Source organism: Eretmochelys imbricata, chromosome 6, assembly GCF_965152235.1.
Source record: "Eretmochelys imbricata isolate rEreImb1 chromosome 6, rEreImb1.hap1, whole genome shotgun sequence".
Lineage (NCBI taxonomy): Eukaryota > Metazoa > Chordata > Testudines > Cheloniidae > Eretmochelys > Eretmochelys imbricata.
This window is the reverse complement of record NC_135577.1, coordinates 42,030,402-42,057,441: the sequence shown is the minus strand read 5'-3', so window position 1 is coordinate 42,057,441 and position 27,040 is coordinate 42,030,402. Positions and strand designations below refer to the sequence as shown.

Here is a 27,040-nt window from a genome sequence, read left to right as displayed (position 1 = left end):
GAAGTCTGTTCCTCAACAGGGTGGCTGTTAAATCTTAAGTTCCTGTTCAGTTCGACACAGGTAAACTGAGTCCCTCCTTGCCTAGGGTGATTTACTACTTTCTACATCCCTGCTCTGAAGACTGACTGACATGGAGGGGACAGAGAAGAAAAATTCTCTTGTAAATTTTCATTCTAGGACTCTCCGTATCAGATCGTCTGATCATGCCTTGGAAGAATGCATTATGTCCAGAGTGAGGGGGAGGGGTGGTCGGTTTTGTTTTTGTTTTTTTTTTTCACCTGGCTATTCCTTGCTTGCTTGTTAAATAGTGTGAAAAGGAAAAAGGTGTTCCTCCGGAAAATTGCTAATTTTTTTCATATCAAGGCTCTGTTGTAAATGGTTTGAGTTGGATAGCACTTTATATAGAATTAGTATTTTTCAGCTTTGGAAGCTGTTGTTCTGAAGAGTTCTTTCTGAGCAGTGATCCTAAGCCCAAATTCAGAGCAAAGATCTGGTCTGCCTCCCATTGCTGTGGCAAAGGGGAATGTCCCACTATGAAGGCTGTCTAACATGGAGGGTTAGAATGAAAATTCACAGGGAAAATAGAATTTTCCCTATTCTTACTTTTAAAAAAAAAATTATCTAGTCCTTCCTCAAACCAATGCTGCCTGTCTTTCCACAGGATAAAATAAAATTCAGTGTGGACAAATACCTGGGCGCTGGTCTCAGTGCCTGCAGAGTTGGGGCTGGAAAGAAAAGATGTTCACTTTTATTCACAAAGCCTGTATCTTACACACACACACCCACACAAAATACCAAAAAAAGTATTAAAGTTTTAGTACAAACTGACATATTTCAGGATATTCAGTAAAATGGACTGGGTTATATGCTTCTATAAATCGATTGGGAACAATGAATTGGCTTGTGTTTGACTCAAATTATTACAACCATAATGATATATAAAGGGTGCAGCCTTTTTAGCAGCATTAATTTTTTTTAATGTACATTTTAGTACTTAGGAAAGCACCACAGAACTGGTTCAGTATAGGTAACAGAAGTACAGTCTTCCCCATTCTGCTATACTAATATACCTGAAGCCAGTTCTACAGTAGCCATCTTTACAACTAAGAGGTAATTTAGTCTCTTTGACCATTCAAATCTAACTTCAAAAAGATCTTTATTGGAATTAAAATCTGTGCAAGTATGGCCAAAGAGTGAACAAGGATATACTCTATTTGGCGGTAGTTCCAAGACATCAAGCATCTGCCCAAGATATGGCTTCACAATATTAAGAAATTTAATCATTTATATCTAGTTATCAAAGATTATAAGGCCAAAAGGGACCACAGTGATAATCTGTTACTACCTCTTGTATAACACAGGCCATAGGACTTGCCTGAATTAATTCCTGTTTGAGTAGACAATATCCTTTATAAAAAAATACCCGATCTCGATTTTAAAATTTCCAGTGATGGAGAATCCACCATAACTCTTGGTAAATTGTTCCAATGATTAATTATCCTCCCTGTTACAAATGTGCACCTTATTGCTAGTCTAAATTTGTCTAACTTCAGCTTCCAGCCTTTGCATCTTGTTCCTCCTGTATAGACTGTGATCAAGTCACCCATTAATCTTCTTTTTGTTAAACTAAATAAATTGAGCTCTTCAGGTTTATAAGGCATGTTTTCCAATTATTTAAACCTTCTTGTGGCTCTTTGAACCATCTCCAGTTCATCAACATCCTTCTTGAAGTGTGGATACCAGAATTGGACTCTCTATTCCAATAACAGTTGCCCCAATCCCAAATACAGAGGTAATATAACCTCCGTATTCTTACTGGATATTCCTCTGTTTACACAACCAGGGATCGTAGTAGCCCTTTTGGTCACTGATTCACAGTGGGAGCTCACATTCAGTTGATTATAAACCATGGCCCCCAATTCCTTTTCAGAGTTGCTGCTTCCCAGGATAGAGTCCCCTGTCCTGTGGGTATGACCTATATTCTTTGTCCTAAATTTATGACTTCACATTTTGCTACATTAAAATATATTGTTTGCTTGCTTCCAGTTTACCAAATGATCCAGGTTACTCTGTATCAGTGACCTGCCCTCTTAATTATTTACTATTCGCACAATCTTTGTATCGTCTACAAACTTTATTGGTAATGACTGTTTTATTCCAGGTCATTGATAAAAATGTTAAATAGTGAAGGCTAAAAACCGGCCCCTGCAGAACTCTACTGGAAACACACCCATTCAGTCATTATTCCCCATTTACAATTACATTTTGATCCAGTTTTTTAATCCATTTTACATGTGCCATGTTGATTTTTGTATCATTCTAATTTCTTAATCAAAATGTCATATAGTACTAAGTGAAATGCCTTACACAAGCCAATTACATCAATACTGTTTTTTGTCAACCAAATTTGTAATGTCATCAAAAAAAGTTAGTTTATCAACAAGTTAGAGAGGATCCATTTTTCATAAAAACCCATGGTGAGTAGTGTTGATTGTTACCCTCCTTTAATTCTTCATTAATCAAGTCCTGTATCAGTCATTCTGTTATTTTGCTTGGGAATGATCTCAGGCTGACAGGCCTATATTTACCTAGGTTGTTCTGTTTACACTCTTTAAAAATTGGCACAAAACATTAGCTTTCACAAGGTCTTCTGGATCTTACTGAAAATCAACATTAACGATCCAGAGAGCTCCTCAGCCAGCTCTTCTAAAACTCTTGGATGCAAGTTATCCAGAGCTGCTGATTTTAAAATGTCAGTCTTCATTAGCTCCTGTTTTAACATCCTCCTGAGTTACTTTTGGAATTTTAAGTATTTCATTATCATTATTGTATAGCTATACTAAAGTTTTAAGAGTCTGGGTTTCATGTCTATGATTTTCTAACTAAAGATTAAAGTCCAGGAGGGAAGGGAAGGCTTGACGTGCACTAACCTTACTTGCTGGTAGGAGAGCAGTTTTTCATGTGTTGAGTGGTGGGGGAGAGGGGGAAACATTCCACCTCTAGTAGTTGATCAGACTAAGGCAGACAGACGGCTAGGACAATGATGGATCTTAAGCAGATATAGACTATCAATTGATATTCCAACTCAAGTCTAAATTTGGAAAAGAGCTGTCCAAGTGAAATAGGGATGATAGTTTAAGGCAGAAATCCTGTGGAATATCATGTTGAGGTTACTAGTGTTAGAGGAACCCAAAAAAGAACAGGTGGAGAAACTGGAATAAAATCAACAGAGGAAAGTGTCTGAGATTTCTAAGAACTGTGTTGAGTAACTGAGAAGGGCAGTCTATAGTGTCAGATAGAGCATGAAGGTCATAATCTTTCTAATGCTAGGTTCTCCCATTGCCTGTTACAATACGGTATATCTCAAGATACTGAAACTTATAATTCTAGTGCCATAAGTACATGCACTGTACAGAACAAATAATAAGATAAGGTCCTCACCCTGAAGACAGTCTAGGCAAGGTCAAAATTGCTGGGCAATACTTCTGCCATGTTGAGGTTTGAAAACGAAGGTAGGATTTTTGGGGGGGAATGGATTCTGCAGAAGGTTCTGCTGGAGGAGACCGAAGGGATTTGGGATCAGGTGACAAGCCACTCCAAGCAAAATGGTCAGCCACAAAACAGGCAGAAGGCATAGAGTGGGAAAAGTAAATGAAAGGGGGGCAATAAGGATTGGAAGTAGTAAAGGAACTAAACAAGTGGGAAGAAAGGAGAGCGAAAATGTAGACAAGAACAAGATTATGCAGGGCTTGAAAATGAAGTTGAGGCTCTTGCACTTGATGTGGTAAAATGGGAAGCTACTAAGGGATTTGAGAAGGCATCTAATCAGATCAGCCTAAGGAAAAGATGAGTGAAATCCCACTGAAGTCCACAGCAAAAGTCACATTGACTTCAGTAGAGCTAAGATTTCACCTCATGACTTTCTCTGAGTGCATGACTAGCAATTCTCATTCATGGGTTATGAAGTCATTCATTAGATACCAGGTATAAAGAGAGAAGCAACAGAGGCATTATTAACATAAAGGTAATATCTGGAAATGTGGGAGATCCAAAATTTAACATTTTAGACTTAAATAAAAAAAATTCTCAAACAATTCTGAAGCAAATAATGTTATACAAAAGACATTCAAGAAAACTGTATTTTCTCATGTGTAACTACTTTGAAGATCTTGAAACTGGTTTTAAAGCTAGCATAGTGAGTATTGTAACTGGATTGTTAGAATGGCTCATCAATAATACAGAAGAACAGTAAAATCCTGTCATGAGATTAGTCTAGGCAAGCTTTATATTTCACAGGATTGAAGCTGTCAGTGTTAAACCTCCTAGGAGGATCCTTCAGCATTGTACTCCAAGTATAGTAAAAAGGTTAAATTCTTTAACATTCTCTAAGGCAAGGATAAATTGCATTATTCTAAGATTAGCTCCCTTTGCAAATTAAATGCTCATCTTCATTATTTGACACCTATTATCCTGGTTAATTTAACCAAGTAATAGTAGATTCAGGGTATTAAAATGTTTGTCTCAATTATTATGGTTCTCTAGAGATGCAATAATATAGGTTGCTGGACAATCTTGTAAAATATTATTTGGCATACAGTATGTATATATTTTAAAGTTAAGTTTTCTAGCAGTGCTACTTTATAGCAGAGAACATCTTGATTCCCAGTTAAACTGAATTCTATTAATTCTTTTGTGTTATCTCTTCTTTTACCATGCTTGAAGTGACCATATGTACTAATTTTTCATCTAATTTTCCAGTATCCTAGGAACTTCTTTTGGGACACCTCTAAATTCCCAATTCGTTTAATTTAATCAGAACATTTGGTTTTGTAAAACTTCTTTTGTTTGTTCAAGATGTTTTGCTATACCAAGTAAAACTTGCTCTGTGTTTACCAGAAACAAATAGTCCAGTGGAACCAGTGTTCAGTGTTGTGAACAGTTTTTGGAGTGAAGTGAAAAGTTGAATGACACTATTAAAACTGTTCTTTTGCTGAAAGTGAATGTTAACAACATTTGTTCAGTGTTTCATGTTAAACTCCTTCAGAATGCTATGTTGCTGGAAAAAAATCATGAACTTTGAGAAATATGTACTACTTGTTTCTGAGTCAGGAGCTGAAAGTAGTGACAACAGCATATTTTTTTTTTTTAAGTGTCCTGTTTTTTTAATTTTTAAAATGTGTACCTTAATCATGCTACATGCCTAATTTCTAAAGACAGTACTAGGTACTGAAGTTCTGAGGGGCTCAGTTAACACAGTGGTGCACACAGTATAGGAACCTGGATTGAATGTCACAATTCTTATACACTTTAAAAAAGTTAAGTTTTTTTGTTGTTGCTTTTGCCATTTGTTGAGGTCACTGATAGTTGAAAGTTTTAAAGGTTATCGTATCAGAGGGTTTTGTTCGGTAGCTGAGGTCAGGTTAAAAAAAAATGTTAAATCATAACATGTACTTTGTTAAAGGCAGGACTATTCTTGTACATTCTAAGCCTTGAAGCAGTTTCAGCTACTTTAATTAGCTACTTTTATTTTTGTTAGACATGCAATTTAACCTGACTGATAAGGGTACTCTTCACTTGTCAATATAATTGACTTTATCACCTTTTAAAAAGTTTAAAAAGGTAATTTCTGGAGAGGTACAAATCAGTGATTTGCCAAATATAATTATACAAAATACAACATGTCAAAATTCACCTTCCTGCCTGATGGCTGAATGCCAAATATTGTAACATATATGACAGGTTTCAGAGTAACAGCCGTGTGAGTCTGTATTCGCAAAAAGGAAAGGAGTACTTGTGGCACCTTAGAGACTAACCAATTTATTTGAGCATAAGCTTTCGTGAGCTACAGCTCACTTCATCGGAGCTGTAGCTCACGAAAGCTTATGCTCAAATAAATTGGTTAGTCTCTAAGGTTCCACAAGTACTCCTTTTCTTTTTGTAACATATATGTTTGCCAACCCTGGTTTTGGCGTGTGCTAATTAAATGCAAGTGACACAGACTAAATGCCCTCAAGCTTAGTAACTGTGGACATGAGTAAAATATCTTTAAATGGAATTTCAGATACTGAAGATGATTAAAACAATCACATCTCATAACCTGCAGCAGTTTTGGTGAGAAGTTTTGTAGCCAAAGAAAGACTCACCTTAGGTCACACCACTATATTGTTGTATTGTCTGTAGGAAAAAAAAATCAATACTGATGGATTGTGACAGTTTTTGACAGCTTTAGGGCAACCTGTCTAGACTTTCTACAAAAAGTGGTATTTGTATATTGCTGCAGTTTTTCTCCCCAGATAACTAGTAGTGTAGTTATTTAAAAAGCAGAAAGCTATCTTGTGGGCCCTCATGCCATTTTAAAAGGGTCTCTATAAATATGATCCACACTAGAGCTATCAAGCAATTAATCACGCTGTTAAAAAAATAATAGAATACCATTTATTTAAATATTTGTGGATGTTTTCTACATTTTCAAATATATTCATTTCAGTTACAACACAGAATACAAAGTGTATAGTGCTTACTTTATATTTTTTTACAGTGCAAATATTTGTAATACAAATATAAACAAAAGAAATAGTATTTTTCAATTCACCTAATACATTTGTTTATATTTGTATTACAAATATTTGCACTGTAACAATTATAAAGTAAGTACTATACACTTTGTATTCTGTGTTGTAATTGAAATCAGTATATTTAAAAATGTAGAAGAATATCCAAAAATATTTAATAAATTTCAATTGTTCTATTCCTTAACAGTGCAATTTAAAACTGTGATTAATTTTTTTAATCACGATTCTTTTTTTCTTTAGTTAATCACATTAGTTAACTGCGATTAATCGACAGCCCTAATCCACACATAGCGGTTTGTTCTGGATTTTTTGATGTGTTTTTTCTCAAATTTTTCTTAACCCAGCCCCTCACAGAAGAATAACTTATATCAGTTGGATACAGTTTTACTTACTCTTTTACTTGTATTCTTTTGTCCACATCCTCAGCTGGTGTAAATCAGTATAGCTCCATTAGGGAGCTTGCCCTTAACTTGTAAATAAGGTTGTAGCCACATTAAAATATACTATAGCTAATGCCCAGCTGGCACATTTTATTTCTCTATTAATGGGTCTTCTTGCATGCTCTGGCAGCCTCTCTAAAACATCTTGCCTGTGCCTCCCAAGAACTGGTAGCTTCCTCTTTAATATTACTGGTGTGAATCAGCCAGCAAGGTGTACCCTGAGTGGTAAACCTAGCCAATTGATGCAAAAGAGGAATAAAATTTCTATAATGTGCTCTCTGAGCCTACTCCAAGCACAGAGTAAGAATTGGGAATTGGTTCCTTATTCTCCAGTTTCAGCAAGGCCTTACACTGAGTTACCATTTCTGTATATTGATAGCTATATTTTCCTGTCAGCTGCTGTGAGAAAAGACCAGAGAATAATGATGATGATAAACTAGTTATCTGCTCTCCTAAACTGCAGGGTCAGGAGAGGATTTGTCATGTAGACAACATGGGTAACTTCTAGGTAAAGAATCTTTCTTGTGCAGTTTTATGCTTCACTAGTTACTCACTTGCCACTTAGCTTTGGAAATGTTCTTTGTTCAGAGAAAGTAGGGGAAGCTGTGGAATGTTTGTCTGAATTGCAATGATTGGACCCAGAAACAGAGTCTGCAGCTGCAGGATTCTTCTATGCTTGTGTACCTTACCAGCTAGAGGTAAGGTGCATAGTGAATGCTGCTGATGGGAGTACTGTTTAGAATGAAAGCTAAACCCAAAGATTTGGGGTCCTGCCTTAAGTGCCTACGGCTTCGTGAGAGTAGTGCACGCTTAAGTTTCAGTCCCCATCAACACAGTCTGTTAGGATAGAGATGGTTCTTGCAGAAAAGGAGACAACTGGAGACAAATTTAAAGAAATAATTTGGGACATTTCACTTTTTGATTGCTACAATAAATTTTTGTTTTCAGATAAATTGTTGAAAAGTTGCAAAATATTCTACCCATGAAAGAAACTAATTGCTATGCTGCTGAAATACCTGTACCAAACAATTTTAAAAAATCGGAGCTGTGTTCCTATGGGTTCGCATAGTAACATAACAATTAAAGCCTGGGTACAATGGACACTATCAGAAAAGCCCTATCTGAGTGCATTTTAGATCTTTTGAATACAAGAAAAGTTTAGTGACCTAGAAATGAATCAATAAAAAGCTATTCTCTATATGACAAATTGAAGAACTGAGGGATCCTTACAGATGCATTGACTTTAACAATTCAGGATACATTGTTTGTAAAGGCTTTCTGAGACACGTTTAATCCTTTGAGTACTGTAGGGAGACTGAGTTGTTTTGTATTTAGATTGCTCTCTGGCAGTTTGTTTTCCTATTCTTACTCCAAGTTCGGTGTGATGGAAGCCAATGTAAGTAGCCTGAAAGAAAAGCTAATGTTAGGATGACATTTTGTAACACTGAGTTAATATATCATTTTTGACTAAATTGCAAATTCCTTATTGCTTTGCAGAATATTGTTTTGGAGTTATATGAGAAATTGAGAGTTCCTCAGACTTCAATGATCCCCAGTTCTTATTAAGTGATAAGTGTATCACATAAAAATGTATGAAGCAACAAAACCACTCATGATCCTAGATGTGGTCGTTGTTGGGGGCTTGTGATACTTTTTACCATGGTGTCCACTTCATATTCTTTGTAGTTTTGTTCTAGTATGGTAGGAATAAGAAATGATACAACCTACTGTAACCAGGTAGCCTGTTATAACAAGTATACGTGTAAATATGTTTACTTAAATGATCCTTACTATCCCCAACGACTAACTTTTTAGATTGCAAGCTTCTCAGGTCATGGACTGTGTTATTTTGTTCTGCACAAGTTGGAGCACACTGCTGATGATCAAGAAATAGGTAACAACAATGGCACAGAGAGTTTGATATTGTGTATAGTATTTGAATTCTATCTTCACAAAATGTAATATTGACTCATATTCCATAAACATGAGAAATCCTGGCTCCATTCAAGTCAATGGGACTCATCCCACTCCTACCCCAAAACCTCATGAGGAAAGATGGGCTTTGTGACATATCTGTAAGATTTAATAAATCCAGGCTCTGGTGGACCAAGGACAAGAGTATATTTCAAAGTTGAAGACCCCTCATGAATAATGTCATGCTCATGGTCCTTACCCTTCTCATTCAGATGGAAGAGGATCTAGTTGAGATGGTTGGAGACAGATGGTTTCTCTCCGATAACTGGGTCCCTATCTATTTTAATTTTTTAACTGTTATACCATGTAATTACCTTGATTTCTGGGTAGCTAGGGTTTTTAGGGTTAGGACTTTAGATTTAAACCAACATATTAAACTCCATGTGGAAGCCAATTTGTAGCCAGTTCATCTCATGTTCTGGTGAGAAGCACTCCCTAATAAAAATGTGACACAGGCATAAATTATTGTAGCAAAGTCTGAATTTTTTTGAGAAAATTCACACACTCCTAGGCTTGGTTGGAGGGGTGAGGAGATAGTCTTGGCTGTTTTCCCTTTTGTCTCCAGGAGCAGCCAAAGATCTAACCAGACCTCAAAAAACAAACTTGAGATATAAAAGGTAGCTAAATTCCCTCCATAAGGGATACCGATGTAATCATTACCAATGCTTCTGCTAGCTCCTTGAGTCTACTAATGTAGAGTTAGTCTTATCTGAGTTAAATCACTGTTAATTTGCAGTAAATGGTAAATGTTTTAGTCATATGAAACCAAGTGAGATTGAATTTTTAGTGAATTCAGGTGCTTAGCTAACAACACAGGAAAAAGCTAAAATAAAGGCATTGTTTTACATAGTGCGTGAAATTCTGACTTTTTTTTAAAGTCAATGAAAATGTTGCTATTGACTTCAATGGACCATGATTTCACCTGTGTATACTTTAACATTTATTACACTTAACCATAAGCATGGCCATACTGGGACAGACCAGTGATCCATCTAACCCGGTATCCTGTCTTCCAACAGTGGCCAATGCCAGATATTTCAGAGGGAATAAACAGCAGCATCTGTCAGTCAGGGGCTTAGGTACAACCAGTTGCATCCTTGACCATCTTGGCCAATAGCCATCGATGGACGTATCCTTGTGAACTTACCTAATTCTTTTTTGAACCTAGTTATAATTTTGGTCTTTACAACATCTTCGCCAATGAGTTCCATAGGCTGGCTGTGTGTTGTGTGAAGAAGTACTTTCTTGTGGGGTTTTTTTTTTTTTTTTTAAACTTGCTGTCTTTTAATTTGTTTGGATGACCCTTGCTTCTTGTGTTATGTGAAGGGGTAAATAACATTTCCTTATTCACTTTCTTCACTACATTCATGCATATCCCCCCTTAGTCGTCATCTTTTAAAGATGAACAGTCCCAATCTTTTTAATCTCCTCTCATATGGAAGCTGTACCATACACCCAATCACTTTTGCTACCAGACTCTCCACCTTTTTCATTTCTAATATAACTTTTTTGAGATAAGGTGATCAGAACTGCATGCAGTATTCAAGGCATGGGCATAGCATGGCTTCATGTAGTGGCATTATGATACTTAGTGTTTTATATAGCTAAGAGCTTTCCTAATGGTTTCTAACATTCCCTTAGCCTTTTTGATTGCCACTGCACATTGAGCAGATGTTTTCAGAGAACTACCCATAATGACTCCAAGATCTGTTTTGAGTGGTAACAGCTATTTTAGACCCCATCATTTTGTATGTATAGTTATGATTATGTTTTCCAATGTGAAGTTATCCATATTCATTACCCAGACACCCAGTTTTGTGAGATCCCTTTGTAACTCTTCACAGTCTGCTTTGGACTTAACTATTTGGTTAATTCTGTATCATCTGCAAACTTTGCCACCTCACTGTTTACCCCTTTTTCCAGATCATTTATGAATATGTTGAATAGTACTTGTCCCAGTACAAATCCCTGGAAGACCCTGCTATTCACCTCTTTCCACTGTGAAAACTAACCATTTATTCTACCCTTTGCTTCCTGTCTTTAAACCAGTAATTGATCCATGAGAGGACCTTCCCATTTATCCCATGACTGCTTACTTTGCTTAAGAGCTTTTGATGAGGGAACTTGTGAAAGGCTTTCTGAAAGTCCAAGTACGCTATATCCAGTGGATCACTCTTGTCTATATATTTGACTCACTCAAAGAATCTTAATAGATTCGCGAAGCATGATTTCCCATTACAAAAGCTGTGTTGACTCTTCCCCAACAAATCGTGTTCATCTATGTGTCTGATAATTCTTTACTATAGTTTCAACCAGTTTGCCTGATACTGAAGTTAGGCTCACCAGTCTGTAATTGCCGGGATCGCCTCTCAAGTGTTTTTTTAAAAAATGGCCTTAAATTAGCTATTCTCCAGTTATCTGGTACAGATGGTGATTTAAGTGATAGGTTACATATCACAGTTAGTAGTTCTGCAGCTTCAGATTTGAGTTCCTTCAGAATTCTTGGGTGAATGCCATCTGTTCCGACTGATAAGTTAAACAGTAATCAATCAGTTTATTCCAAAGTCTCCTCCATTGGCACCTAATTCTGAGACAGTCTCTCAGATTTGTCACCTAAAAAGAATGTCTCTGGTGTGGGAATCTCTCATATTCTCTAGTAAAGACTGAGGCCATGTCTACACTAGAACATACGTTGGCAAAACTTTTGTTGCTCAGGGGTGTGTAAACCCCTGCCCCCCAAGCGACATAAATTTTGCTGGCATAAGCACTCGTGTGCAAAGCGCTGTGGTGGCAAGAAAGCATCTCCCGCCGACATAGCTATGGCTGTTCGTTGAGCTGCTTTTATGATCTCGATGGGAGAGCACTCTCCCCTCAGCATAATATGGCTACACGAGCAAACTTACAGCAGCACAGCTGTGTACAGTACAGCTGTGCTGCTATAGGATTGTAAGTATAGATGTGGCTTGATTCAAATAATTCATTTAACTTCTTCGCAATAGCCTTGTATTGCTTGATTGGTCGTTTAGCACCTCAATGATCTAGTGACCTCACTAATTGTTCAGCAGGTTTTCTGCTTCTGACATATTTAAAAAATTTTTTTTACTTTGTTTTTGTGTCTTTTGCTGGTTGCTCTTCAAATTCTTTTTTGACCTGCCTAATTATACTTCACTTTTGCCAGACTTTATGCTCCTTTCTATTTCCTCAGTAGGATTTGACTTCCAGTTTTTAAAGGATGCCTTTTTGCCTCTAACTGCCTCGTTTACTCTATTTAGTCGTGGTGGCTTTTTTTTTTTTTTTTTTTTGGTCCTCTTACTGTGGAGTTTTTTTATTTGGGGAGTACATTTAATTTGAGTCTCTATTATGGTGGTTTTTTAAAACTTTTCATGCAACTTGCAGGCATTTCACTCTTGTGAATATTCCTTTTTATTTCCATTTAACTAGCTTCCTCATTTTTGTGTCATTTCCCTTTTTGAAGTTAAATGCTACTGTGGTGGGGGTTGGTTGTTTTTTGTTTTTTGTTTTTTTTTTGTTTTTTTTTTTGGTATTTTCACCACACAAGGATGTTGAGCTTAATTACATTATGGTTGCTATTACCAAGCAGTTCATCTATATTCACCTCTTGAATCAGATCCTGTGTACTCTGTCATTGTTGTATATTTTGTCCTCTGGTATTACTGTGTCCCATTGATTATCATTGTTATACCAACTTTCTGCTATGCCTATTAAATCAATATCCTCATTTAATACTTGGCATTCAAGTTACTCAGCATTTAGACTTCTTGCATTTGTATATAAGCACTTATAAAATGTGTCAATAGTTAGTTGTCTGCCTTCAAGTGATGTAATTGAATGGGACTGTTTCCTCTGGCTGTTTCTCTTCAGCTCTTATCTGTACTTTTGCAACTACTATCCTCTCCTCTTCACTAGGATATAGAGAGTGCCTGTTAATAGATCCTCTCTTAAGGGATACCTCTGTCAGAACAATGTGCTCCTCCGCACCTGTCAGTTTTCTCTTAGCCCTTAGTTTAAAAAAATTCTCTGCCACCTTTTTAATTTTACATACCAGCAATCTGATTCCATTTTGGGTTAGGTCGAGTGCATCCTCCGTAGGCTCCTCCTTTCCTAAAAGGTTCCCCAGTTTATTAGAAACTTAAAACCCTCTTCTCAACACCATCTCATCCACGCATTGAGACTCTGCAGTTCTGCCTGTTTACCTGGGCATGCACGTGGAACTGGAAGCATTTTGGAGAATGCTACCCTGGTGGTCCTGGACTTTAATCTCTTTCCTATCAGCCTAAATTTGGGCTCCAGGACCTCTCTCCTACCTTTCCCTATGTCACTGGTACCTACGTGTACCACAACCACCAGCTCGTCCCCAGCATTGCACATACATCTGTCTAGATCTCTCAAGAGATGCACAACCTTCACACCTGTCAGGCAACTTACCATGCTGCTCTCCCGATCATCACAAACCCAACTGTCTGTTTCTAAAATCAAATTCCCCATTGCTATTGCCTGTCTCTTCCTAATAATCAGGGTCTCCTCTCCCAGAGGGGAAGCTTTAGTGCAAGAGGATACTATTACATCATCTGGAAGGAGGGTCCCAACTATGGAACTGTTTCCCTCCAATCCAGTTTGATAGTCTCGGGGAAGGAGAACTACTTCTTCCTCTGACAAAGGCTGTCAGACTGGAACTGGGACTGCGCTACTGTGTCCTGGAAAATTTTGTCGGTGTACCTCTGTCTCACTTAATTCATATAGTTCAGCCACTCTGACCTTACAAGGCAGGTAATCATACATGCTGTATTTAGTGCAATAAACTGGGTGTCCCCCACTCCACTGCTGGACTTCTGCATTAATTTTACTCCTGCTGCTTGCTTGCTTGTTTGGCAGGGGGTGTTTGTTGGCATAAATTTAGAGAATGTTAGGTATATCAGGCTCTCTCATTCCCTCTCTAAACTCACTCACCTGTTCACTAGCTCCTCTCATAGCTTAGGAGCTGGCTTTTTAAAACCCTGTTCTCCTGGAGTAGCCCTGCCCACTGGTTAAGGGCTCCTAACAAGGCTTTGATCCCTAATCCCTTAAAGAAGCTCTTAGCACTAGGCTCAGTGCACGTGTGTGTGTGTGCACACGCACGCACGCGCACACACACGCGCACCTTCCCTCAACGGATCACACTATAAATTTCAGTCAGGCACATGGCAAGCATACAACAAACAAACGGATGACCCTCACCCCCAGGGTTATGTAGTCACTCCTCCTTCACCTGGAGAACTCCCTCTCAAAACTCCTCGGTATGCTGCACTTGTTTGCTAGCTCCTCTGGAGGAAAAAAAAAACCTATAAACTCTCATGCTTCTGACCTTGTCTTTCATTTTGATATGTTTACTTAGAATAACTTTGAAAACAAATTGTTGACCTGAAGCTCTTTTGCCAATTAAAAATACTTTTAAAAATTGAATTTCTAGAGACTTATGTTTTATATAAATTTTTCCTTGTCTATTTGTTGTTCTTGAATGTGCACGCGCACACATGTAGGGTGTGAATTGGTAAACAGAAATGAGCTGTTTTGGCACCACAGACAAATACTGATGTGTAAATGAAATATATGGGGGGGGGGGAGATGCCATTTTCTTATTACAGTAGCTGGTATGTGTCATTTATGATTGTGAAATGTCATATAAATTTTCTAAAAAGCCACGACAACTTGATGAGAAGCATATAGTTCTATCATGCATAAGAAAGAGTCATATTTTGATCTTTTGCTTTGCTGTTGATCCGAAAAGAAGCATTAGGTGAGGGAGCAGTTGAAGAGTTCTTTGAGCTATTGCAACCTCAATTAGTTGATTTTGTGGAAAACTGAGTTGTGAAGAAAGCACGGATCTTGTCTTCAGGTGGAGGTTGCTGCTGGGATATGGACCCATTATATGTCAGGGTGGTCCTAAAATGCCCTGGCTATGCCTCTTTTGGCCTGAGAAATCAAAAATACAGTCTCTCATGGACTTGTATATTTAAAGCAATTGGCTTCATCTTGCTTAGCTCGAGCTTCTGGATTCCTCACTGGATCAGCCTACTTATAGGAGGGCTAGTCTATGAGAAGCAGACCTAAAGAGGTATTCAAAGAGCATTTGTACAGTGTTGGAAGAAACATGGGTGGGAAAGGTGGGACGGACACACACACACACACACACACACACACTTTTATTTTGTGACTAACCAAAAAACCCTCTTTCCACAGAGGAAGATAAATACGGTATTTACTCCAACTTGTTGCTCAAGTATTTCCTCGCAGAGGGAGTAGTCTGTGGACATAATTTGTTTGTTGCTTCTGCTAAAGAGGATCCTGCTGACATTTTAAAGGTAAAAATATTGCTACATGAGATTATAGTTTATTAATCCAGATATTTTTACAAACCTGTTTACAAAATAAAGTTAATCTCTTTATTAATAAAGTTCTAAAATTATACACACTGATTTTCTTAATTAAGAAAATATATTTACAATTTCATCCGTTATAAATAGTAGATAAGCTAATTTCAAAGTAGTTTGAAAACCAGTTTGGTGTGTGTCTCACAATTATATTTGTTTCCTGTGTTTATTCTAGGAAAATTTAAATGAAATATCGAGACACCTTGAAATATATAGATTTTGACCAATATATTCAAAAAGGCAGCTTAGAGCTCTTTCTAATATAAATATTTGGTAATGATTAGTCATTTTTAATGTGCTATATAAACAAAAAAGGTAAAGGGACATTGGCAATATTTAAATTTTATTTTTCAAAAATATCTTCCTCTTACAATAACAGCTAAGATTGCTCTAACTGAGAAAACTTGGCAAAATAGTAATCATGCTGGGGAAAAAGAAATTTGGGTTGTTGTGACAGTAGTTTGCATGCACAATTTTGCCACTACTTTGAATACTGAGTTTCTCCCTTGCTAAAAAGATCCTTGTAGACCTCAATAAAAGTGCAAAAAACCTTCATAAGTGCTACACTTGTGCTTCTGCTATGTGTATCTTTCTGGAAGTGTATTCTCTATATATGTGTGCTTCAGTGACTCTATTTAGGGATTGATCCTGAAATGTCCTACGCACTCTGTCTTTGGTTCCACAAAGCACATCCCATTGATGTCGTTGGGAGCCTAGTGTTCTGTACATAGTAGGATAGAGCCCTTCATGTAAGTAATGTATTCTGACCTCCATTAAGTCAGCCTGGGAGTGGCACTAGCAACAACTCACTTCCTGGGAAAGAGAGTGTGGGGCACAGCTCAGGGATACATATACTCAGTAGGAACCTATTCAGTCATTGCATTCAAATTCCTTCTGCTCTGTGGTCCAGAATGTACTTGGGTCGCTAGCTCTCAGGAAATGTAAGAATTTTCCCAGAAACTAGCTTACTTAGCTTTTGGAATAAAGGGCTTTCGAATAGTTTTGAGTAGAGGTCCTCTCCTATGGAACCTCTCATCTGCTCAGGACTGGAACTCACCAAAAAGTCAAACTTTTGGAGGACAGTATATCTGGCCTTCATTGCTGGGAGTGCAAGTTGGGAAACTGAGTCACAAATCCACCTAATTTAGGTTTAATCATTTTTTGTCTTTATTTATATAATTTCAGACAGAATTATTGTCACTTATAATGTCTGAACATATATTTTATAACAGACAAGATAGAATTGGTAAATGGGCTCAAGTTACCACATTCTGGGGCGCTGGGAAGTTTTCCCCATCTTCCAGGATAGTTGTTGCCTTCTCTGGTCCTTTTGTCCCATTCTTGAGGTTTCTGGTGTGGTGTTTCTGCAGTTTGGGCCCATGTTCACTTAGGTCTTTTATAGATTTCTATGTTACAGATTACTTAATCTTTATCCTACTGGCTTTTAGCACATCAGCCCTTTGGATTTTAGGTAAGCCGTATACTAGGCATGCGCAAGCTTCAGTTTACCAACTTCTTTATTTTTTTTTTTCTGCTGGATTTGCAATTTCTGGGTCATGTTGTATTTGTGACACCCTATCTTGGGTTTTCCTGGAGGAAGGAGGATTTTATATATCATATGTTTATCATTATATGTTCTGCTTACTACTTTCAATACGTTACACTTTGTTCGGTCACAATAATATTTTAAGCAGAGTAGCAATTCTATGTAAAAGGAGGAGGTTTGGCCTAAGTGTTACATCATTTTTGCTCATTCGCTGTACATAATTACAAATCATTAAAAATATAGCTGTTAAAGCTTTTAATCTTACCATTAACAATTCTTCATTTTATATTTCAATGTTATAAGTCTATATATGTTGTTCTGTGCTACCCTTGATTTATTAGAAAGGGGCGGGAGACTTATGGAAAACATGATGATTCTTTAATGTCAACATTTATCTTCTTTAAACATGGGTTTTTCATTCAAAGTCCAGTTTTCTTTGTGAATCATACAAAGAAACATTAGAAATTTTCCCGTGAATGCATTTTTGAGCAGTGTCTCAATTTTAGGGCTTTGATATTTAGTTTCGTTTAATAGTATCCCAACATTCATGTAACTAAGAATTTTGGTTAACTGAACTTTGGATAGTGTGGAGTTGCACAAAGAGTACAGTCAGTGGAAAGACAAAGATTTTTTCTTTCTTAAACCATGAGTTATATAAACTGTTAATTTGCTTTAGATAAAATCCTGGCAATGAGTTCAGCATGCTATAGTTTAACTAATATTTCAGTGAACTTTTGCATCTTAAAAACCTGTCACCGAAAACTAACCCAGAAAATGGTTGACCAAAACAAGGACATTAACGGTTTGTACATACAGTGCAATGTTAAATTCTATAATTGCCCTGCATTAATTTTATGATGTATGATTGGGTGTTTCTGGAACCTGTAACCAAGACAAATATTGCTGGTACTAGAAAGGGGAAAAGACAATCTTATAGACCATAATTATCTTAAAACTGTGTATAACTAAAAGACAAGTAGAAGAAAAAAAGCCCCATCAGCTGCCTAAGATATGTTATATTACCACCCAGCAATTTATCCATCATCCTTTCAAAACATATTCATGCCTATTGTAGTCAAAGCTCCTTCAGGAAGTCAGCATTAAGATGTAACACTGAAAAATTACACCCCTGTAGAAAATCCTATAGAACAATATACATGATGGTTTTTAACAGGATATTTTAAACATTTCAGAGCATTTCTGTTCAGTCAGTATACTTACCTAAAAGACAAGTCTCCACCATAAGTAAGAATGTAAAACTTACGTGTTATGTAAAACACAAAGTGTTAGGAGTTTTGTGTTAGAAGACTTTATTATGGTATACTTCACTTCCATTATGTAAGAAATCATAAAATAAAAGACTGAGCCAAACCTTTGTTGAACTTGATTAGAGTGGGAATGTGAAATTTCCATTTTACATTTTAATATGTTCAATACAATTTGTTACTGAAAAATGAGTAAAGTTAGGTGTGAAATTAAAATAAAGTTTTTATATGTAACCTTGACAAAAAAGAAATATACAATAAAATGTTTTGTGTTAGACCTATTCTCTTCATTTCACTGTGACTGGATTTTTATAATGTGGCAATCAGTTTAGTACTCCAGTCTGTATAGCGTGTGTACATGTTGGGACGACAGACTTTAAAAGTAAACCACTGTTCAAAATATACATCAATGGGTGCAGCCAATTTGGGGTTATAGGTTCAAGCCAGCAGGAGCAGCTGCTGAAGCCATTTCAGCAAAATACTTCATCACATAGTGGGGAAAGAGAAAGATGACACCCAGCTCTGGGCTACCCCTTACGCACAATGACCTTCGGACCCAGAACTGTGCAGGGGAGACAACCCTTCCCTATCCCTCATTATAGAGATATTAGGATCCCATATTTGCCCCCTAGCCATATGGACACAAGAAAGAAAGAAACTACATGGTAAAGGCAACCAGAGACACTGCTGCAGAAGTATTTTCAGCAGCAGGCATATTTGGACACACATGATGTCATCCAGCTATGTTTTCTACAGTTCTGTTCTCATTGTTCTTCTCATGTGCCAGCTGGGTACATGCTCCAGCCCATTCCCACCACCTCCTCACAGTCACTTCTCTTCCACCTAGATTCACTTGTCCTTAATGCTTCTTTCCATCCTTCCTTTCTTTTCCTTCCCTTCTCCTCTTACCACCCTCTCCCTTCCTTTGCTTTTTCCTTTTAGCTTATTCCTTCCTATCTTCCCCCCCCACCATCCTGTTCCTAAATACTTTTAATTTATATAATAAAGTGCAAAAAAAAAAGCACCAAAAATTAAAGAAAAGAAAACCCTCTCTATAAAAATAGCCCAAATAATGTCAGTTCCTTATTGATTAAATTATACTTTTTTGAAAAACTCATAAAGCATGTAATTTGGTAATCTATGAATAATAGCATAGGTGAATATCCATTTGCTTTAGTATTTTTTCAATTGAAGCAATAGGACAATTGCTAAAAAAGGAGAATAAAAATTGGAATAAAAGAAATTAAGAATTCACTTCATCGGATGCATGCAGTAGAAGTTAGCTGTAGCTCACGAAAGCTTATGCTCAAATACCTTTGTTAGTCTCTAAGGTGCCACGAGTTCTCCTTTTTTCTTTTTGCGAATACAGACTAACACGGCTACCACTCTGAAACCTGTTACAAAACTGTGTCAGATATAGTTAAAGTTGTTTATATATTACACACTTATCTAGTGTTCACATTGGTCAGATTTTTTTCCGCCGTACATTTTCTAGGCCGTGTCACTTTGTTCTAAATGTCCCAAGTTCATGTGGTCTTCACTACATTCCTTTTCAGAATTATTTTATAATCTAGTAGCTCTCACTATTGTAAATTTTTTCCTAATATTTGCTTTCCTTTTTCTTTAATATTGTTCCTTTATACTAGTAAAAATCCACTGGTACAACTCCATAGTAAGTAATTCCTTTCTTTTCTTTTCTTCTTTTTTTTACATATTTGTAGATTTATACATCACCTCTTAGTCATTGCCAAGCTATATGAATTTAACTTAAAAATTCCCTTAACTTTTTTTTTTGTTCTTTGAAATTAACATCAGAAGACGTTCTATCATTGAGATGCTAGAATTTAATGCTGTATTTGGATTGCGGTCTCATGGAGAAGGAATACGATCTCTGAATTTTGTGGTTTGATGTCTTTACGTACAGAGCACAAAATTTCATCTGCCTTTTGCTGCCTTATCACACTTCAAATTTGTCTGATTTGCTTTCTTCCCTCAGCTAGACACCCTGCACCTTAACTTAATATATTTCCAGTTACTGTTTGCAGTTCTTGAAATAACTTTTAATCTATTTGACATTGTATATGAGCTAATGTTTATTTTGTAAGTATGATTTTGTGACGCTGTATCAAATGCATCACTAAAATCCAGATACTGCATTTGATGCAGTCCTTTCAGCCACTTATATTGCTATTTTATTTAAAAAAAAAAAAAAAAACTCTCATGTTCGACATGGTTTGTTCCCAGTTTGTTCAGTTTGTTGTTTAGGTTAGTCTTTTGGTGTTTGAAAGGCTTTGTTTCTCTACGTATTTGTTCTGTTGTTTTACTGTGAATTGGGCCTAGGTTTGTAGGTTCACCAGGGTCTCTGAATTCCTTTTTTTGAAATCTGTTTTCACATTTGCTTTTCTACAATCCTCTGTCACTCCCTGGTTTTCTGTTATTATTTTTCCTTTTTTTCTCCCCACCTAAAACACCCAAAGATGCATGATTTGTATATGTGTATATTTTTTCACCACTGGATTTGCCCACATGATCGCATTTCTTCTGCTCTGCCAGGTGTATCCTTAAGAAGATGCTCTGCTCTGGTTCAGGGTGCTTCTCTCTCTATTCTTGCTTGCTTTGTCTTCTCTACCACCAAAGGACTTGAATCACTGTGCTCTTACATTTTCAGACAGATTACTTTGTCTCTTCACTTAAGAAGCTAAGCTCCACTCCACTCTTGCTCTTTCTCTCACACATTTCTTTATCAGAACATGTCTATAAGTTAAAGAGAATTCATGGAAGAGCATCAAGAATGGAGAAGCACTGAACCTAAAAAGATTAAAAGAAAGAATTATAAGGTTATAACAAGGAAATAAAATGATTATTTCAAATAGTCTAAAAATACCTATAAAATTGTGCCTAAACAGCTCAAGAAAGCTTTAGATTGAATGGCAATACAAATAAATAAAATGAATAGAAGTGGTGAATAAAAGATTACTCTGTAAAGAAGAGTTGCTGTATGGAAGTCGTGAAAAACCTCTCATTTGAGCTATTTAAAATTAGACTGGAGAAAGCACTATGGCCAACATGATCAAAAGTACCCAATGATTTTAGGTATCCAATATGAGATTCTTCAAAGGGGTCTAATTTTAAGGGGGAGGGAGTCCAGCACTTTCTGAAAATCAGGATCCTTACTTTTGAAAATCTTGGCCTCAGGCTATGCTACAAAGAGCCATCTACACTGAAAGGGAGGAGGACTGGATGGCATAAGAGATTTTTCCAATATCTAATTTCTATGATTATGAAATCTCCATTAACTCCTGGATCCCAACTCACATTTCACCCTAACACTGTATAAGTTTACAGGTCTTTTAATTTTGATGGGAATTTTACCTATAAGATAAAAACACTGTTCTCCCTTTGTGTGCAACAGTATACAGTAATGTTTTAATGGATATCTTCTTAGGAAATGTATAAATTAGTGGTTATCAACTCAAATTACATTTCTCTACCCTTTTTGTAATTAATTAGAAACCACCATGAGGACACTTACATGTGAAATTATTTTAGCAGTCCAATATCAGGGGTTTGTTAGACATAAAGTAAGAGGAACTAGAACACACCACCAGAAGATGTTATCAGTATTCAAATAGCTGGAGAGAAAAATAATCCAAATTAACTGGAAAAGCTGGCCAATGTAAATCTGTTGTAATTGACTCTATGAAACCAACCCCTGATCCAGTGACACCCCTTCCACCCCTCTTGAATTGCCCTTTGGAGGCCACTGCAGCCAATCGAATTAGGACAGCCCTCCAGTTAGGCTGGGGACTAAAGTGTCTCCTGGCAGCCCCAGGGAACAAGGAACTAAAAGGTGATCTTAAAGCAACCTTTTCCCCTCTCCCAGATTTGCTGGTTCAGCAACACACACAAATATCAAAGGTATCTATTTGCGTATCTCCATTGCCTGGTCATTTCAAAAATATCTAATCTGCTTGGGTTCACTACATTTCTCATTCCTCCTATTCCCCCAGTTTGGATGAGAATCTCTAAGAGTACCTACAAAGCTCATGTACATCAGAGCATCTTTACATCTATGCTGCAGCCACTGGCATGATTTGTGGATCATTAGGCATACCTGCACTCTTTGGTTTAGTTAGCTAAAAATAAAAGTGAGAGTGATGTGGAGGAGGGGGGTGTCATATGGGCTTGTGTGGCCTGTGGTGTTGTCCTCACTTCTGTTTTGTAGTGAGCTAGCTAGAGTACAAGCTAACATAGGTATGTCTTCAAAAGCTGCACATCGCAGCCACAGTTACTATGTGGAAGTACTGTTTATCGTCCTTAATTCAAGCAAAATAAGGGTTTTATCCAGGCTAGGAAATGGACACTGAAGATCTAGTGGGCAAAAATCTGAAAACACTTGCTTACCTGGGCTTGGTGTTGATTTATCAAAAAGTACTCTTACTGGAGATTTCATAGGTAGGGTTTGTCTACATGTGGAAATGTATTGGGATAACTGTACCACTATGATTATACTGGAATAGCTCCACATGTGGATAGTCTTATTCCAGAATGAGTGCCTTTTAGTTTATACTTCAAAAGTGACATATGCTAAATCAGGAAAAAAAAACATTCTTAATAAATGTCCACACGAGGAGTTACATAGATAAAACTATGGCATTATAACTATACCAGTAAATGTCCTCTTGTAGACAAGCCAGTAGATAAAGCTTTTCATCTAAAGGAGGAGTGACAAATCTGGGAAGAGTCATCTGACTGGTGCCGAGGACTTCAAAATTAACCTTTTGGGATGCAGATGGCCTAATTTAATACAGCGGTCTGCACTGTCTGGTACTGCAAAGGAATTATTTGTGAATGTAAGGATACATGTTTACTTCAGAAGATGGCATTTTTAGTTGTCATTATTTGGATGCACATCAAAGAAGACATTTGAATCACTGGAAAATGTATACAAGCAGGTTTGCGTTCTAATTATCACACTTTTGATGACTGTACTTTTCAAATTGCATTAGCTTATCAAAGTGACCTAGCTGATACATCTCCAAAGTTTCTGCTTAATATCAGTTTATAGGAAAGGTTCTGCCATCTCAATTCTAAGCCTCTTTTGATTATGCCAGTTTGTCTTCCCTAACTGAACTTCCACATTCACATCTTTAGTAAAGAGTTGTACTTCTGAATCTTTATTGACTTAGACTGAATCTCAGCCAAGTACACAAGGTTTCACTGTCATAATGCTCCTACATAAAACTATGACAACATGCTGCTGAAGAAGTGAAGATGAAGATCCCATAGGCTGTTTGGGCCTGAGTGCCAATAGTGAACAATTACGTTTATCAAATATATAGAAATCTAATTCCAGGTTCTACTATTAGAAGGTGAAGCTTCTATTCTCCTTCATTTTCTTATTGAAGTCTTCTTCCACCTTCTGTTGTTTCTCTTTCTGAAGTAAAGATAGCCACTAGGTAGTGTCATCAGAAATGAAGAAGAATTAAATATTTAATTTTAGATTATTTTTCAGTTTTCTACAACTTTGAGAAACTGGCACTAGCATGTGCCTTCAAATTTAAAAACTAATTGTGTGGGATCTTATTTCTTTGTTAGAGCCCTTACTTGTTTTCTCTTTGTGTATATTTGGTGTATAGAATGTCTATATCAAGCCTACCTACAATTATAATTGAAGGTAAAACTTGAAACGGAAGGCATGAGTATGAAAGAGCGTGTTTATACTGGGAAAAGGTTCTTTGTTTCTCTCAGAGAAAATAACATTGAGTCTGTTTTTAAACAAGGATCATGCAGGAAGGATTTCAGAGTTGATTCAGTCCCTAATCGTGGAAAGATTTTCAGGAACCTAAGAGAACAAATGTTTAGATTTAAACTCCAGGTTTCCTGACTGCTATTCATTGCGTGCTTGCTTACTGGGTTTTCTTTTCTTTAGATCTTTGTTTATAGATTTTGATATTCTAAATCAAAATGTCGTATCTGCGAATATTGAATCACTTAAATAATTGCTGGGCACATAATATTACACATTATTACCAAATATACTCTAAAAAAATAACTGAAAGACCAAATTATAGAAACAATAGAACATTTAGGTCAGCATTTTGTTTCCATCTTACATGTAGAAGAGTTACCAAGTTGTATTTTAAAATCAAACTTTTCAGAATTGTCATGTTCAATTGATGCAATAGAATTCCTGCTACTCATTTACATCAAAATATCTCTGTGGGTAAGTTTTTCAAAAATCTGTTTAGATCAACAATGTTCATCCTGCAGCAGTTCTACCAAATAGCATGTGCACTAATTTCAGCTGATCTAAATCTAATCCAGGGGTTCTCAAACTTCATTTCACTGCAACCCCCTTCTGCCAACAAAAATTACTACATGACCCCAGGAGGGGGGACCGAAGCCTGAGCCTGTCTGAGCCCTGCCATCCTGGGTGGAGGGGCCAAAGCCCAAGGACTTCAGCCCGAGGCAGGGGGCCTGTAACCTGAGCCCTGCTGCCCAGGGCTGAAGCTCTTGGACTTTGGCTTCGGCCCCGGGCAGTGGGGCTCGGGGTTTGGCTCTGGGCCCCAGGAAATCTAAGCCAGCCCTGGTGACCCCATTAAAACGGTGTTGTGACCCAGTTTGGGGTCCCAACCCACAGTTTGAGAACCGCTGGTCTAATCACTTTCTTTACAGCAAATTTATCACAGTGATAATCACAATGGTCCCTTCTGACCTTGGAGTCTGTGATTCAGTTCTTGTCTAGTGTTAAAGAAAAATAAATGGATTAACCAAAGATAATGCTAATCAGGCCAGTAATACTATTCAAGCAGAGGGGCAATATTTATTTGGAATAAGGAGAAGTCAAACAAATGGCAAAAAGGAACAGTCAGTAAGGAAAGTCCTACGTGTAATGATCAAAATAGTGAAAAGCTGAGCTTCCACACTTTTCTGATGAATTGGGTATTATAGCTTGTGACAGTGAAGTAAATAATACTGATCGTATGCTTCCTTGAAGTGATTATTTATACTGTGTACATTATCATTTTGGCAATGATGAAGGAAATAAGGAAAAATATTTTCTGTATTTCTCTGATCCTGCAAAGACTTAAACACATGTTTAAGCCTATGAATAATCCCACTGAACCCATTGGGGCTACTGACGTCCTGAAAACTCAGCATGTACGTAACTTTTTTCAGGATTTGGGCCTCTGACACCTTCAGCTTTTTCAAGCGGGCTCTCCTTGTTCCTCCTTTTGTGGTGGTCTCCTTTTTATTTTATTCAGGAAAATCTCAACAGGACAGGATGAACTAATTCAGGGATTAATGGAAGAAAAAAGAGATTATCTAACCTCCCCTATGTATTCCTAGTTTACATGTAGTTGGAAAGAGTTAGGGTGACAGAAAATCATGAAAAAGAGAGATACATGACTCTTAACCCATAAACTTTGCATATGTATGCGCATATGTATAGTAGAGAAAGCACTTTTCAAAATGAGAAAATCTTTAGTCACATGATCCATCTGTAGTCACTGGCAAACTTCCATTTAGTTATCGTTTTTTTTTGAATACATGAAAGGGAGGATTTTTTTGCCCTCTGATTCAGATTTATCTTCTGTTGGCATCCAGTCTCTACTATGAATGTCCAGAAAAGAATATGAAAGGAACTAAGTCTCACCTGGAAATGGAAATGAACTATTGTATGGGCATGGGGCATTGGCGAAAATAAATTCTGTGTCCAGTCGCTTTGTATTCATGAACAATAGTACTTGTCTTCAAACGTGTTTCCAGAAGAAATGGAATCCTCTTTAGTTTTTCTTGGTTAAAATAACAATTATGCAATACATGATTAAAACAAAGTATTTACCCTTCCTTACTGACAAATTGGTATCCTTTAAATGCTAAAAATTAATATAATGAAGAAGCACTTATATTTGTGTGGGTTTAAAACTCTTTAAATATCACTGCAAATGGAGATCAACAGTGAGTCATACTATAGTTTTTTTTCTTTTCTTTCAAACATTCTGTAATCACACCTGTGGCAACAACTGCTTTGCAAAATACACTTACATAAATAGTTCAAAAAAAAGCTTTATTTTTTTATCATTAAATAGGATAATGTTTAAGATTCTTTAGTGTTAATTATGCAGTTATCAAAACCTGCAAGGTTCAAAGGATTTTATTTAAGAGGGATTTCACATATAGCCTGTATTATGGTGCTAAATAATAGCACAGTAGTGCTTCTGTAGCATTGTAAAATAGCTTAGAGAGAAGTATGATGTCTATAGTTGGTGTAATGCATTGGTAATTAAGAGGGTGTGAGGTTAAGCTTCATTAACTGCTGTGGGATTGTATCTTGAGTTTCATTATGCCCTGGAGAACATAAGAAGTGAGAGAGGTCATACTGTTAGAATCTGATTTTGCGTAGTGCATCTGCCAAAACAAAGCAAGCAAAGTAATGTAGCAGCAAACACATAAAGACATTTGGATTATATGCATTTTTACTGTAGAAATGAAAGTTTTATTAATAAAATGCTTAATCCTAGTTGTGATAAAACTTTCATTAGCTTTGGGTTTTAGGAAATCAAGTTACTTTAATCACACTGTGTGTGTATTGACAGTGTAACGTCAGTGGAAATACATCAGAAAACTGGATTTTTTTCTAGTTCTTGTTTTTGTGATTTTTTTTATACAAACCACAATAAATTGTTTTTGTTAACTTTAGCAATTATCCATCTTTTATATTTGCATTCTGCAGGGAGCAGAGTTGTGCTTTAGGAATGGCTTGTTTTGTTTTATTTTATTCACCTGCACATTGCCACTAGCTCCGTTG

At 36.8% G+C, this 27,040-nt stretch overlaps 1 protein-coding gene across 4 annotated transcripts in view; it reads left to right on the top strand.

Annotated features, from left to right (window-relative positions):
- Nucleotides 1–27,040, top strand: part of ELP4 (elongator acetyltransferase complex subunit 4) — a 262,283-nt gene that overhangs the window by 13,661 nt on the left and 221,582 nt on the right. For 2 of the 4 annotated variants that reach the window (XM_077818468.1, XM_077818466.1), the window contains 2 exons: nt 10,006–10,065; nt 15,224–15,345. In XM_077818468.1, the coding sequence (XP_077674594.1) occupies nt 10,006–10,065; nt 15,224–15,345 (182 nt within the window). The remainder of the gene's footprint in view (nt 1–10,005; nt 10,066–15,223; nt 15,346–27,040) is intronic. The other 2 variants (XM_077818467.1, XM_077818470.1) reach the window with 1 other exon arrangement.